This window comes from Prosopis cineraria, unplaced genomic scaffold, assembly GCF_029017545.1.
Source record: "Prosopis cineraria cultivar Desert tree isolate PC_DT_omini unplaced genomic scaffold, ASM2901754v1 PC12, whole genome shotgun sequence".
Lineage (NCBI taxonomy): Eukaryota > Viridiplantae > Streptophyta > Magnoliopsida > Fabales > Fabaceae > Prosopis > Prosopis cineraria.
The window spans coordinates 30,361,749-30,375,068 of NW_026555343.1; the positions used below are offsets into that span (position 1 = coordinate 30,361,749).

Genomic DNA, 13,320 nt, shown 5'->3' on the forward strand with positions numbered 1-13,320 from the left:
TTTATAGAAAATGAAAAGTGGTAATTTAATGAAACTTATACTGATAACCTTTTTAAAGATCCAGAGTTCGAATTCTAAACAAAAGTTTGATTCCATTTGATTTTAAATTATAAGAAATTTCTGTGTCTTTCCTTATAATTTTCCTTGTGTCCTTTTTTGTAAATTCCCAATTTCCTAATGTTAAGATATTTTTCTCTTTCTCCTGTGTCATTGGAACTCCAGAATCCAGATTCAGCGAGAGCCAAAGAGATCTTCCACGCGTTCTTGGCCCTTCTCCTCCTCGCCGTCGTTCTTCATTTCTCTCCTCACCACCGGCCACTTGTCTGCTTCCCTTTTCTGCTGTTGTTCGTCCGCCACTGTGGAAGTCAGGTGAGTGGTTGCGGCACTTTTCCGTTCCTTCTCTTCACCTTTGTTTGCTTGGTCTGTGGAATTAATTGGTTGAAGCTCTTCCTCTGTTGCCCTTCCCTCTCTACACTTGTTTCTTCATAGCTGAAAATATGTTGTGATTCTGCACTGCTCCTCCTATCCTGCTCCGTGTGGGGTGAACGTGTGGTTGGTCTTTGTCTCTTCTTCCTCCTTAGATGATGGAAGTAGCACTCTTGTGTATGGTAAGCTTGATTCTCTCTTTTGCTGTAGACGATTGTTGCTGTCTCCTGAGTGGTGCCTGTCATGGCTATTGGAGATGGTCACTAAAATTTTATTTAAATTGTTCCAGCTGGGTTTCATTGAAGGAGAGGGAAATTGAATTTCTTTGTTGTTTAAATTAGTGAGGGAAGAAGTTTGTTGAATGAGTGTGTGCGCGTGTGTGCGTGTGTGTGTGTGTCTTTTTTTTTTTTTTCATTCTTCTTGAATTTCTAGTTGAAGTTTCTAAGTTTGCTTGCTGCCAAGTGTAATTTAAATGGTTGATTGGGATTTAATTTGAGATGTTTTTGTTTTTTGATGATGCTTGAGTAGTGTATGAAAGTTTAATTTAGAAATTACATAATGAGGATAAGTTGGAACGGATGGAAATTGGTTATGTAATGAGAAAATAGAAATGCTTCTATGAGGCTTGTTTAAATGCTTAAGAAAAGGGAAGGTTGATTGATCGATATAGTTAAATTTGTGTTTATTGATAGAAAAGGAGAAGTGTAAATTTTGGTTTAAAAGTTTATATTGTAGATGAGAAAGCTTTAAGAAATTGCATTTGAACATAATATTATGGTACTTATTTTTAAATTAAAATGCTCATTCTTGAATTTGACTTGAAAATTACATAATAAATGATTTTAGTATTATGATTTATTTGTCAAAAAATTAAGGACATAATTAAAATTAGAGTGAAAATTTAAAAGAAGCAAGCTTTAGAATTCTTGAGAATCTCTTAGCTATATGAGTGTGTCTCAATTAAATTTTCTTAAATTTTTTTAAAATATCTTTATTTAATACTTTGTTTAAAGTCTATCTTTACAATTTATATTATCCTCTCTGCTTATCCTATTTTTATTTAATTACTTTATTACTGAAATTATTCTATTTTCTTAAAAAGTTATGCTATTAGATCTAATATGTAATGAATCGATTATTTATTCAAAATAATAGCATTGTTTAAATTTCATAATTAATTTGAAATCTGTTAATATGGTGATTCGTGCATAGAAAAAATGTTGGAAAGGAAAGTTGATAGTTTGAACATTATATTTTGAAAAGAATTATTTTAAAACGAATGCTTAGGTCCATACATACTTGATTTTGATTAAGGAGATTGAGTTTAAAATGTTGGATCCTAATAGCAATTCTATTAACTCTTGGCGTGTCATGATACATCTACCTAGCAGGGTGTTTGTAGGAGGTGTTAGTTCGTGTGCAGGCCAATGCACATGGAACGGAGGGATGGATATTTTACATGATTTCATTACAAGAGTCATAATATAGACAACCAAATGTCCTTAATGACAATAATAGCAATAATTTATGCAAATGTAAGACAACTAATTATTTGTTTTTCTTTGCTACTTATTACTTTCTTTCCTAGTGTTATTGGCCCAAGTTGTTCTAGTTATCTAAGCAACTAAGCTTTTTATGTAATTTTATTTTCTAATGAAATTTTATCTTTTATTATAAAAAAGGGATCCAATTGATGGTCCAACCATTTGTTCAATTTTTGAAACAATGCAAATTGAAGGAGAATAATAGAGTAGTCAAGTAGTTTGTAACTAATCCAAGTTGGTTATGTAACTGATTATTATCATACTTAGAGTCTAGCTAGTCTTGACCATGTGGCTCTCTCTCTCTCTCTCTCTCTCTCTCTCTCCTCTCTCTCTCTCTCTCTCTCTCTGTGTGTGTGTGTGTGTGTGTGTGTGTGTGTGTGTGTGTACACTATTCTTTCATTAATGAGAGAAAGATCATTCACTCCCATCAGACTCTCGTTCTTTCTTGTCCTTGTATGTATTATTTTCCCTGAAACCCTCTATTCACACGGCAAATATATTTACATTACCCACATCTAGTTTTAATATGGCGTCTTTTCCTATTTATCATATTCACTATAGGGTAACATATAATATTGAGCATAGAAATAGCAAACACTGCTACCCAAACAATAAAATTAAAATGTATTAACTCTTGTTGTGGTCTGCTTGTGGCCATTTTCAATCCTGATATTTAATTAGCCAACTTCAATTAGGATCATTCGTCTCGTCTTTCATATATAGAGATACATTACCCATATTTATGAGAAAATATAATTGCATATATAGACCACAAATAGTAGTATGCTCTTTCAGAATCACCCTTAGCAGTCTTCATAGTGAGCATCTTAAAACACACACATACTGTTGAAGATAGCACATGAATGCATGTATTAGACCTCAGGAGTATTAGGAGGAATACGTGTTGTTCTTGTTTGTGGGAGTCCAATGAACAAGTCAGTTTCCACATCTAAAGTTGGAATATTTTCTGAGGAGGTTGGATCTTCGCTTGTGTTCTCTGTTGTCGTCTGATGATATGGCTCGATACCATACTGCACAGTAAAATATTCTGTTACAAACTAATAAAATAATATTACAAGCATTATTTTATAGGTTTGACACTAAAAATGACGAACCATATAAAACAAAAGCACAGTGTATATACCTTTTCACATAGTCTTGCGTTTTCTGCCGTAAAGGTTCGTTCCTATATTGCAACAATACAAATCAGCATTTTGTGGCATTGAATCTTTCCACATGGAGTCAAACTCTACACACACACACACACACACACAGAAGAACATCTATGCAATTTGAAACCAACGGATTTTAGATGCAGACACCTATGAAGTTGTCGCCTAATGGGCTAATGAGGTAGCTTGATGAGTACGTATTTAAAAAAAAAGAGAAAATTATGTTGAAGTCTTACAAAAAAAAAAAATAATAATAATCACCACAAGATCCATTAACAACTTAACCAAAACCGTTAGTTCAATTATTAATAAGCCTTGTGATTATTAATTTTCTTATGTAGGATCTATTTATAATTTTTCGAAAAAAATGATAAGAAGTAGAAGTAGAACTACATTATTTTTGTGAATGCTATGATTTCAATCTTCTTCTTCTTCTTCTTCTTCTTCTTCTTCTTCTACATCCTATGGTACTTATCTAAAAATAAGTTTTCATGGAAAAAGACATAATAACCCCACTTAATGAAAAGATCAAATGTGTTGTTATTAATCAAGAATGAATTGTTGTCAAAACCCAAATGTGTTATTATTTTAAACTTTAAGGGTAATTAGATCTTCTCCCATAAAAAAAACTTATTTTCATATGAATACCATGGGGTGCAATGCAATATCAAAATTTTAATGTCCTCAGCTAATATAAAATTTTTCTAGCAGTCATCAACTGATATTTTCCCAAAATTAAATGCAAAATCATACTCAAGTATTAAATCACTGTCTCAATTAATGTGACCAGCATACATTTTCTCTTAGTCGCTCCATTTGTTCTATAAAAGTCCGAATCTGAAAAAAAAAAAAGTTGAGATTTAGATATTAAATTAACAATATTTTCAGAGTAAAACTCTATATACTTATCAAGTAAATAATAACCTTTCTTGCTCGAACGTTTCTTAGACTCTTTTGCAGCTGCTGTTGTATCTCTTCTAGTTCTTGAAGCGAGCATGAGCCTAACCCTTCTCCCAAGAGTTTCCTGAGGGATTGAAATTTTCACAAAAGCAAAACGTTATTTTTATGATGATCAATCCATTTTTAAATCAACTTTAAAGAAAATCTCATGATAATTGAAGTTCCAAGTATTGATATGGAACCGTTTTGAAACTTCAAGATGTTCAACCCTCTCCATCATTTCTGTTTCTTCATTTAAAAGCTGCCATTGACAACATGCAATGCCATTTAACGATTATCAACAAACTAATATAACAAAAAAAATTTATCCATAAAGAAAAAGAGGATGAAATGCTGTGGAAACGTTCAAAGCAAAATATAGAGTTTAAAAAACAGTGAGCATTGATTAGGTGAAATCTCATTTTCATTTAATCTTCTAAAGTCCCCCCTCCTTCATAATTATTCCAAATTTTTTAAAAAACCTATTCACCAACAAGTGTGATGATTCTTTGATGCATAATTTATCTACATGTTTGGCATTGCTTAGGGCATGAAATCTTAAGCTTGAGTTTTGAAGAGATGTATCAATGATAGATTCTAATTTCCAAAACTGGGAACATAAATCAGATTTGATCAATCCTTTATTTTCTAAATTTATCTTTTTAAGACATTTTTAGAGAATCTGGCCTTATTGCTGATTGATCAATTGCCACTCATGACAATGTCACCCCTTATTCGTGACATGGCCTCTCAATTGAAGCTTCAATGTCATGAAAACAAATTCAAAGAAAGTGTACATTCCAAAAAATTATTCTATTAAAGAAAGTCCCTCACACATATAAACCTCATTTTACTTATAAGGTTCCTCTAATGTGAGACTCATGACACTTTAGTGTTGGACCAAGATAGATCTTGTGTTGTTTCTTTATGCCTTATTTCTGCTTCCTGCTGTTTAAATTAACTCTCGAACTTTTAGTTAAGTGTGTAAGTTTCAAATCAAGCTACTTGTCATAATTTAATTTCTTTTTTTTTTTAAACACTTTAATCAGTCTGTCTTGTCTTAGTGTCTAATAACAACTAGGAGAAAATATAAACAAAATTAATTACTAAACACGCAAGTCATCATTCTCTTCACTGCACAACTTTCTCCTATGATAAGTACGAACCGTTCAGTAGAATGAATGCACATAATGAGGAAGATAAAGAACAGGAAAGAATTAATAACCTGCATGCTTTGTTCCATGTATCTGGTGGCTGTCTGAGCATCTCGAGTATAACTACGATACCGTTCAATTGTCTCTCGCAAGCTGTAGAATCAAAGCAATTAAGTATTTGCAGTAAAAGATATGAGACACAGCCAAGTTAATTTGGGACCTGTTTGTTTTCTGTTTTTAAAAATTGTTTTTTATGTTTAAAAACAGAAAAATTTAAAAATTTGTTTGGATAAATGTTTTTTATTTAATGCCTATTTGGATTGCTTCATTAATCGATTTTTTGGGTCAAAAATCGATTAATGAAAAAAATTATCCAAGCATCAATAAAATTGGTTAGCGGGTTGTTGGGGAAAAATCAATTTTTTTCAAAGGAGAAAGTTACAAATAAAGGCCCAAGAAAAAGATTACAAGAAAAGCACAAAATTTAATAAAAATAAAATCAAACTCTCTTCTTTTCTCTTTTTTTTTTCCTCAATAAAATTCAAACTTCAAATTTTTAAAAAGTTGCTAGCATAAGTTCCTGTCAATTACCACCCTCTACTTAGCACTTACTATAAAACTATGACAAATATGCTAGCAACTTTTTTAAAAATTCAAACTTCAAATTTTTAAAAAAGTTGCTAGCATAAGTTCCTGTCAATTACCACCCTCTACTTAGCACTTACTATAAAACTAATTCAAATAAAATATTAATTGGTAAAAAAAATTAATTAATTTAATTTAAAATTTAGGGTTATTATAAAGATTGTTGCAAAGATCTAGAGAGAGAGAGAGAGATTTTACATCATTAGTGACATTGCTATATTTCTTATATTGTCAAAATTTTAAAACAGTGCTTAATATCTTTATCCAATATAGCTCATATCCATAGTGTCATTAGAAATCAATTTATATATTATCATCTTCATTAGTTATCGTAAAATTAATGTTTGGTATTTAAAAAATTAAATCTTTCTCTTTTATTAAATTTATTTAAACTAAGATATGTTAATTTATTTATTTATGAAAATTAAATTATTAATATTAATATAATTTAAATTTTTATAATTAATCAGATATGTAATTTAAATAATATATTTTACCTTTTAAATAAAATTAAACAAATTTAATAATATTAGATACAAATATATTCATAATTAATTTTGAAAAGAAATATCCTCTATGATAATTTATACAGCTGAAATTAATTTTAATTAAGTTATCCAAATACCTTTAATTATGTTAAAATTAATTTTAAAAAAATAATATCCAAACAGATTATGTTATAACTTAGTCAATTATGATTAAAATCAATCATTCAATTAATTATTTTTATAATTAATTATATCCAACTGACATTCAAACGGGCACTTAGTTGTTTCTAAAATTGCTTTCATTTTTTGCTTTTAAAAACAAAAAAATAGAAACAACCTTAAGTTTTTTTTGTTTTATTTTTCTTGTTTTTAAAATAACATTTGAATATTAAAAATTATAGTTATCTTGATCAATATCTATTATTAATTACCACCATTAATTATCTATAACCATCACTATCAGTCTATTTTTTAATTTTAAAATTTTTTTAATTGACATAATCAAACAAATTTTCATTTCATTTTGTTTTAGAAACAATTTGAAAAATGTATTAGAAAACAATTTTTAAAAAAAAATAAAAAAAAAACCAAACAGGCTCTTAATCTATGAATAAATGGTAGTTGCTTGGAGAATGGGAGGAAGGAGACGGAGGGTATTATCATTATCAAATCCCTAACCAATGGTTTGGATGGGAGAGAAAAATGGGGAGGATGGAATACTAGGAAGAAAAACTTCCATAAATATTTAAAAAATTACTCCCGTCAATCCAAAAATATAATTAATTTAGTATTTATAACTTTTTTTCATTTTACCCCATATAGATTCCTACATCCATAAATTTATGACCCATTTTCTCACTCATCATAAATTGAAACTGTAACTATAAGGTGAAAAGGAAAAACAATATATGACTTTATAGAAATAATGATTCTATTGATATGCCGATTATTGTTAAAAGCTGTTTATAACTGAAATGAATACTATTTTAATAAGTTTCACTAGTTAGTATTCTCAATCTTTTCTTTGTTTTCCTTCCACTTTTCTCTCAATCCAAACCAAGTCTTTCAGGAAAAAGGGTGGAAATGAAATTTTGAGATGGACAATAAATTTTGTTTTCCTAGGTTGCTCGTCAGCTTCATTATCTATACAATCTTGATTACGGTTCATGCATATGATCATTTGATTTGATGGACGTAAAAGTTATAACAGAGACAACAATTCTGTAACAAGGTGTCACTTTTTGGCTCTTAACATAAATAATCTCTACTAGATGTGATCTGAAATTGAAATTACATACATAAATAACTTTTTGGATACCCTACAGGAGAGTTGTCATTATACTCAAGAGACAGTCTCCACTACAAGGGAGATAGATGTCTAACTGAAATATTAAGCTTAAATTAATATAATGAACATATGTGTATCAACGATATAATGAACATATGAATACAAAAAGTCTCTTACAATGTTATGCAAAAATAACAATGGATTGCAATATTACTATACATGTTTTGTCAGCTTCATTTTCATAAAAATTAGTGAAGTCAATGATAAGCATTTTTTTGTCACAGTACATTCAACTAATTAGTATATTATAATTATAATTTCATTAGTGTACAAGAAACCATTAGTGGACATAGTTAACATATAATGCACAGATAGAAACAAAATGCTAAACAGACAAGAAATTGACATCTTATCCTGCCACACACATGCATCAATGCAATGGCTTTCTATGTTATTTATTCCATGGAACTGAATGAAACAAAAATTAAAATTAGATTATAGTAATAATATAAATAAAAACATTTTTTACCTTCTCTTAAAAATTAATGAAAAGATCCATTTAATCAATTAATGAAACGATACTTAAAAATATATAAAAATATGCATATAATGTTTGCAGTACACTTTTTTAAAAGACACCGCACATCATTGAATATCTCAGTTCCTTCCCTTATAGGGAAGTGAAGCAACTTATAATCTAACGAGACTAGAATTTGTTTTCCCACGCGCAAGGTCCACTTTTTTTTCCCAAAAGAAATTATATTTTATTAATATCTCAAAAAAACAAAAAAAAAAGGCATTGCAAACACAATTGGTAAAATAAATTAAAACATAAAATAAGTTCTAACTTACTATCTTAGACTACTCTTTATTATCCTTGATATAAAATAAACTTTATTTTTTATTTGTTATCAATATAAATAAAGTTAGAATAGTTTTTTAATTTTATTACTTTTTTTATTATGGTTTGAATTCTTAAGACAATAATTTAATATAGTTATTAATTATTTAAAAAATTACATAATTTTTAACAATTTAAATATTACTCCCCTCCGTTAAAAAATATAAAGTATTTTTTTAGGAATTAAATGTTAAAAAATATAAAATATTTTTAATCTTTGTGTAATCATTAGTATTTTTTTTGAAATGTCTCTATTGATAAATGACTTTATATTTATTGTAGAGTATTTAATATAGGTAAATATGAAAAGATAAAGTTATTTAAAAATAAATTACTACTTTATTAGAGAATAAGATTCAATTAAAAATTTATTATATTTTTTAATAGAGGGAGTAACCATTATTTAATAAGCATATTTTTAGTAAGTCCAAAAATGATCAAGCTCAACTTATAATAAAGACAAAATAAAGTAAATGATAATTATTAATTGCAATGCCCAAAAAAAGTGGAGAAGGTATGATACTTTTAAATAATTGTAATAATGGTGTCTGAATTGGAATTTTGTGGATCGAAAAAAGCTTAATGAGATTGAGAAAACCATAGCCATTTATAACCTGAGAAAATAAGAATTCGAATTCCCGCTTCAGTGACGAAGACTTGTTGAAGCCACAGAATCCATCACCCTTCGGTAGCTGATGAAAATTTCATTATATGATCGCGAACTAAATATAAGTAACTTGTTTAGTAAAAATTATTTGTCTTGTAAATAAAAATGATGGACTTTTACAAAGAGTAATTTAAAAAAATTATAATAAATAATTATTATTAAAATATGTTATTTTGCTTATAAAAAACAAATCAACAAATGACAGTTTCTCCTGTATTTAGAAATAGATAAAGTAAGAAGTACAATAGGATGGTACAAATCATCAAGCAGCAACACAAACCATAAATTTGTGTGTGTGATTGAAGAATATATAATAAACATACACACACATATACATACTTGGAGCTTGAAAATTCGCAGAGCTTGCCTTTGGGGGAGAAGATGATGAGACCAACGTCAGCATCACACAGAACTGAGAGTTCAGAAGCCTTCTTTAACAGTCCATTTCGCCTCTTTGAGAATGTCACTTGCCTGTTTGTTGCGTTCTCTATGCGCTTCATCTCTATCTTCCCTCTCCCCATCTTTAATATTCTTCAACGCTCTCTGTGAGAATCTAAATCAGGAAATACCTCAGAGAAATTATAGAGTACTATATATATATATATATGAACAGAAAAGGTATGGATAGTTTCTACTTTCTGGAGAGATAGGTTGAAATTAATTAAGAGAATAAATGGGAAGTTCACCAAATTGGCAAAAAAAAACCAGAGAACCTGATGATATGTGTTTGAACAGAAATGGCCTAAACAAAAGTCAGGAGAAAAAGAAAAAGAAAGTGTACTTTGAAATCCAAAAGGAGAGAATACTGTAGAAAACCTTCTCAGAACTATGAGGTAATGAGGGTAGTGTGGAGTTTCAGAAAGAGGAAGAGCAAGAGGAAGCCCAAACTTCTATATATAGTGGTGTTTAGGTTTTTGACCTTCATGGGAAGATTGAACCTACCTTATCTTAATCAATAATAAATAATAGTTAATAATATTTCACCTCCTTCGTTTTCCACGACCTCATAAAGAAACAAAGGAGATTTAAATGAAAGTGAAAATCGAAACCTCGTCATTTACCCAAAAAGAATTGAAACACAGCTTCATCCTTTGCTTGTCTTGGTAATTAAAAATCTAGTTCACTCATTCAAACGCGCAATAAAATCATAATAACATCATCATTGTTTTTGTTTTCCTCACAATCAGTTTTCGGTGGGAAGAAATGATGGAACCTCAAAGTAATGAGTAATGACCCCTTTCTTCCTTTCTCAAGTACTGATTTTAGAAAGTAATTGTGTTTAATGATTCATACAAATATTAATGATTTCTAATGATTCATACAAATATTAACAGAAAGGAATCAAGGGACAGAATGCAATAGTTAGCATATTAGGCCTAATACAAGATATTCAGGCCATGAGTTTAATTAGTTTAGCTAATCTGTATTTTTTTTTTGAAATAAGTTTATCTTATTTTATTTTCATATTTAAATTTAGGAAATTAGCTTATTTTGTTTTAAATTTAAATAAGGATATAATATATTCATTATGGATATGATTTATCCATTTAGAATCCTAGATTAACTAGGATTACATCATTTAGATTAACTGACATTTAGACCAATATGTAATTAAAATTATTATATTTATTTTAATAATATATTATTTAAAATTAATCCTTCCTCCGTTAAAAATATAAAACATTTTTTGAGGAATTGAATATTAAAAAATATAACGTATTTTTAGTCTTTCGAGATATAATCATTGCCTTTTTTTAAAAGTGTCTCTATTAATGATGACTTTACATTTATTGTAGGGTGTTTAATAGGGGTAAATATGAAAAGATAAAGTTAGTTTGAAAACAAGTAACTACTTTATTGAAGGTAAAATTTAGTTAAAAATGCTTATATTTTTTTAATAGAGGAAGTAATTAATAACTTAATATATATATATATATATAATAATTTTAATATTATTATTATTATAAATATTCACACAAAATTTATAAGTTAACATTTTATATTTAAATTTTTTTAAAAAAATTACAACTTAACTAAGGTATTTATGATTTAAAAATGGATGCAATTTTTTATGAATATAATAGTTGAGTTGTTAAAAAGCATCTATCTATAAATCTCACATCTACCAGTTGAACTGTTAAGCTATTAAGTATTAAAATATTAATTTTTAATAAGATATTATTGAAACAAACATATTATTTTTTAATTACTTACCAACATTAGTGTTAATAATGATGACCTGATAATCACTCGATAGCCAATCAAAATTGAATTTTATTTTATTTACATATAAATGAAATTACATTTACCTCTTGGTATTTATTTGTAAGAAAGAGAATTTAATTAATATTAACTTTCTTACATTGTATTTACTTTTAATTTTATTATTCTTTTTTTATATTTTTTGAATCATTTTCTGTAATTTTTTATCAATTAACTATTAAAAATAAAATTAATAAATATGTCATATGTGCAATAATATTGAAGAAAGAATATGAAAAAGATGACATTGAACAAAATTATTAAAAAATTATTTTTATTAAAATATACTCCCTTAATTAAAAAATATAAATTATTTTTTATCTATTTTTAAATTAATCATATTTTTTATACTTACTCTTATCAAATCACCTACAATAAATATAAAATTATTCATTAATAAAAATATTTTTTAAAAAAATGAAAAATTATATTTTATAAAATTAAAAATAATTTATATTTTTTAACATTTAATTCTTTAAAAAATATTTTGTATTTTTAAATAGAGGGAGTGAGATATTTTGTTATGTTAAATTTTTTTTAAAAACGCTTTGTAATTTAGTACGTTGAGTAATAACTATGGGAAATGCAACCTTTAAGTTTAACTGCTGAACTGACTGCTGAGTGACATCTGACTCTGTGCTGTTCTACGTCCGTACATAAAGTACTAAGCGCCAATGACAATTCGAAACGCATCATTTTGAACCTTCGAAACGCATTGTCGACTTTTCTTTAGCTTTTGTTTGTTTGTTCTGCTTTTGGCTTTTCCCTTTGTACTGTGTCGTTTACTTTGTGTCGTTTGCTTTGTTTCTTTGTTCCTTTGTTTCGGAACTCTTTTGTGACCTGTTTCGGCTTTTGCCCCGCAGTATATGGATGCATTTCAGAATTAAAAAAAGAAAAAAAATACTTATATACTTAATATTATATTATTAATGAACTTGTATTTAATTAAATCAGCACATGTAAATTTTTATAAATTATTTATTTTATAATAAATTTTTGTTATTGATTAAACTAATATATTAAGACCCATATGTTATAATTTAATAGATAAAGAGAAAAAAATACTCACAAAATAATCAGTCAAAGGCACCCAATATTCTAAAGAAAGAAAAAGGATAAAAGTACTCATAATGTTACATGAGTAGGTGGAAAAGTGAACAAACTGTTAACTTTGACTGTTAAATGCTTACTGTGCATGCCACATGTTAGTCTTTACTAACGTGAACTAATCAAGAGACAAAAATACTCATAAAATCATCAGCTAAGAATAAAAATATCCACGAAGTTATCAATCAAGGACAAAAATAGCCATAACGCTTTCAAAGTTGGTGTAAAAGTGACCAATTCATCAAATTCCTTAAATATTGACCGTTTAGTTGACATCTAAACACAAATTGACCATCTTTTCACTGTTGTGAATAAAAATATTCTCAGATAAAATTCTCTAAAGGTAATCGATCAATGTATAAATATTATGGAAGAAAATGTCATTTTGACTTAATATCAAATCAAATTGTTTGTTTCTTTACAGCAGTAGCAAGAACAATTTGAAATTTTTAAATTTATCGTGAATGAAATTACTTAAGGTTATGACAATGTTCTTAAGGTAAGGTAGCGTAGGAGGTGTTCTCAATCTCGATTTTCAATTATATACAACTTATCTCATTATGTTGAATCTCAAGTTTTGCAAATAAAAAAAAATGAGTGTAGAGGGAAGGAGGAAGGGGACGAGATACGTGGCAATGAAAAGAAACATGTGACATGAATTTTGATGGATTGGTCACTATTGCACTACTAAAGTAACATTATAGGTACTCATATAATGATCAACAAC

At 27.9% G+C, this 13,320-nt stretch overlaps 1 protein-coding gene and 1 long non-coding RNA gene across 2 annotated transcripts; one reads left to right on the top strand and one right to left on the bottom strand.

The window, feature by feature from the left end:
* The first annotated feature begins 234 nt into the window (after window positions 1–234).
* LOC129287980 (uncharacterized) lies at window positions 235–1,992 on the top strand. Its single transcript, XR_008587858.1, has 3 exons — window positions 235–369; window positions 490–608; window positions 1,818–1,992. It is a non-coding gene; the product is annotated as an uncharacterized LOC129287980 (long non-coding RNA).
* A 2,047-nt stretch (window positions 1,993–4,039) lies between these two features.
* Window positions 4,040–9,745, bottom strand: LOC129287978 (MADS-box protein SOC1-like). Its single transcript, XM_054924279.1, has 4 exons — window positions 9,564–9,745; window positions 5,307–5,388; window positions 4,285–4,343; window positions 4,040–4,166 (listed from the first exon to the last, which is right to left on the bottom strand). The coding sequence occupies exons 1-4, from the start codon at window positions 9,743–9,745 to the stop codon at window positions 4,040–4,042; spliced, it is 450 nt and encodes a 149-aa protein (XP_054780254.1).
* Window positions 9,746–13,320: the final 3,575 nt, after the last annotated feature.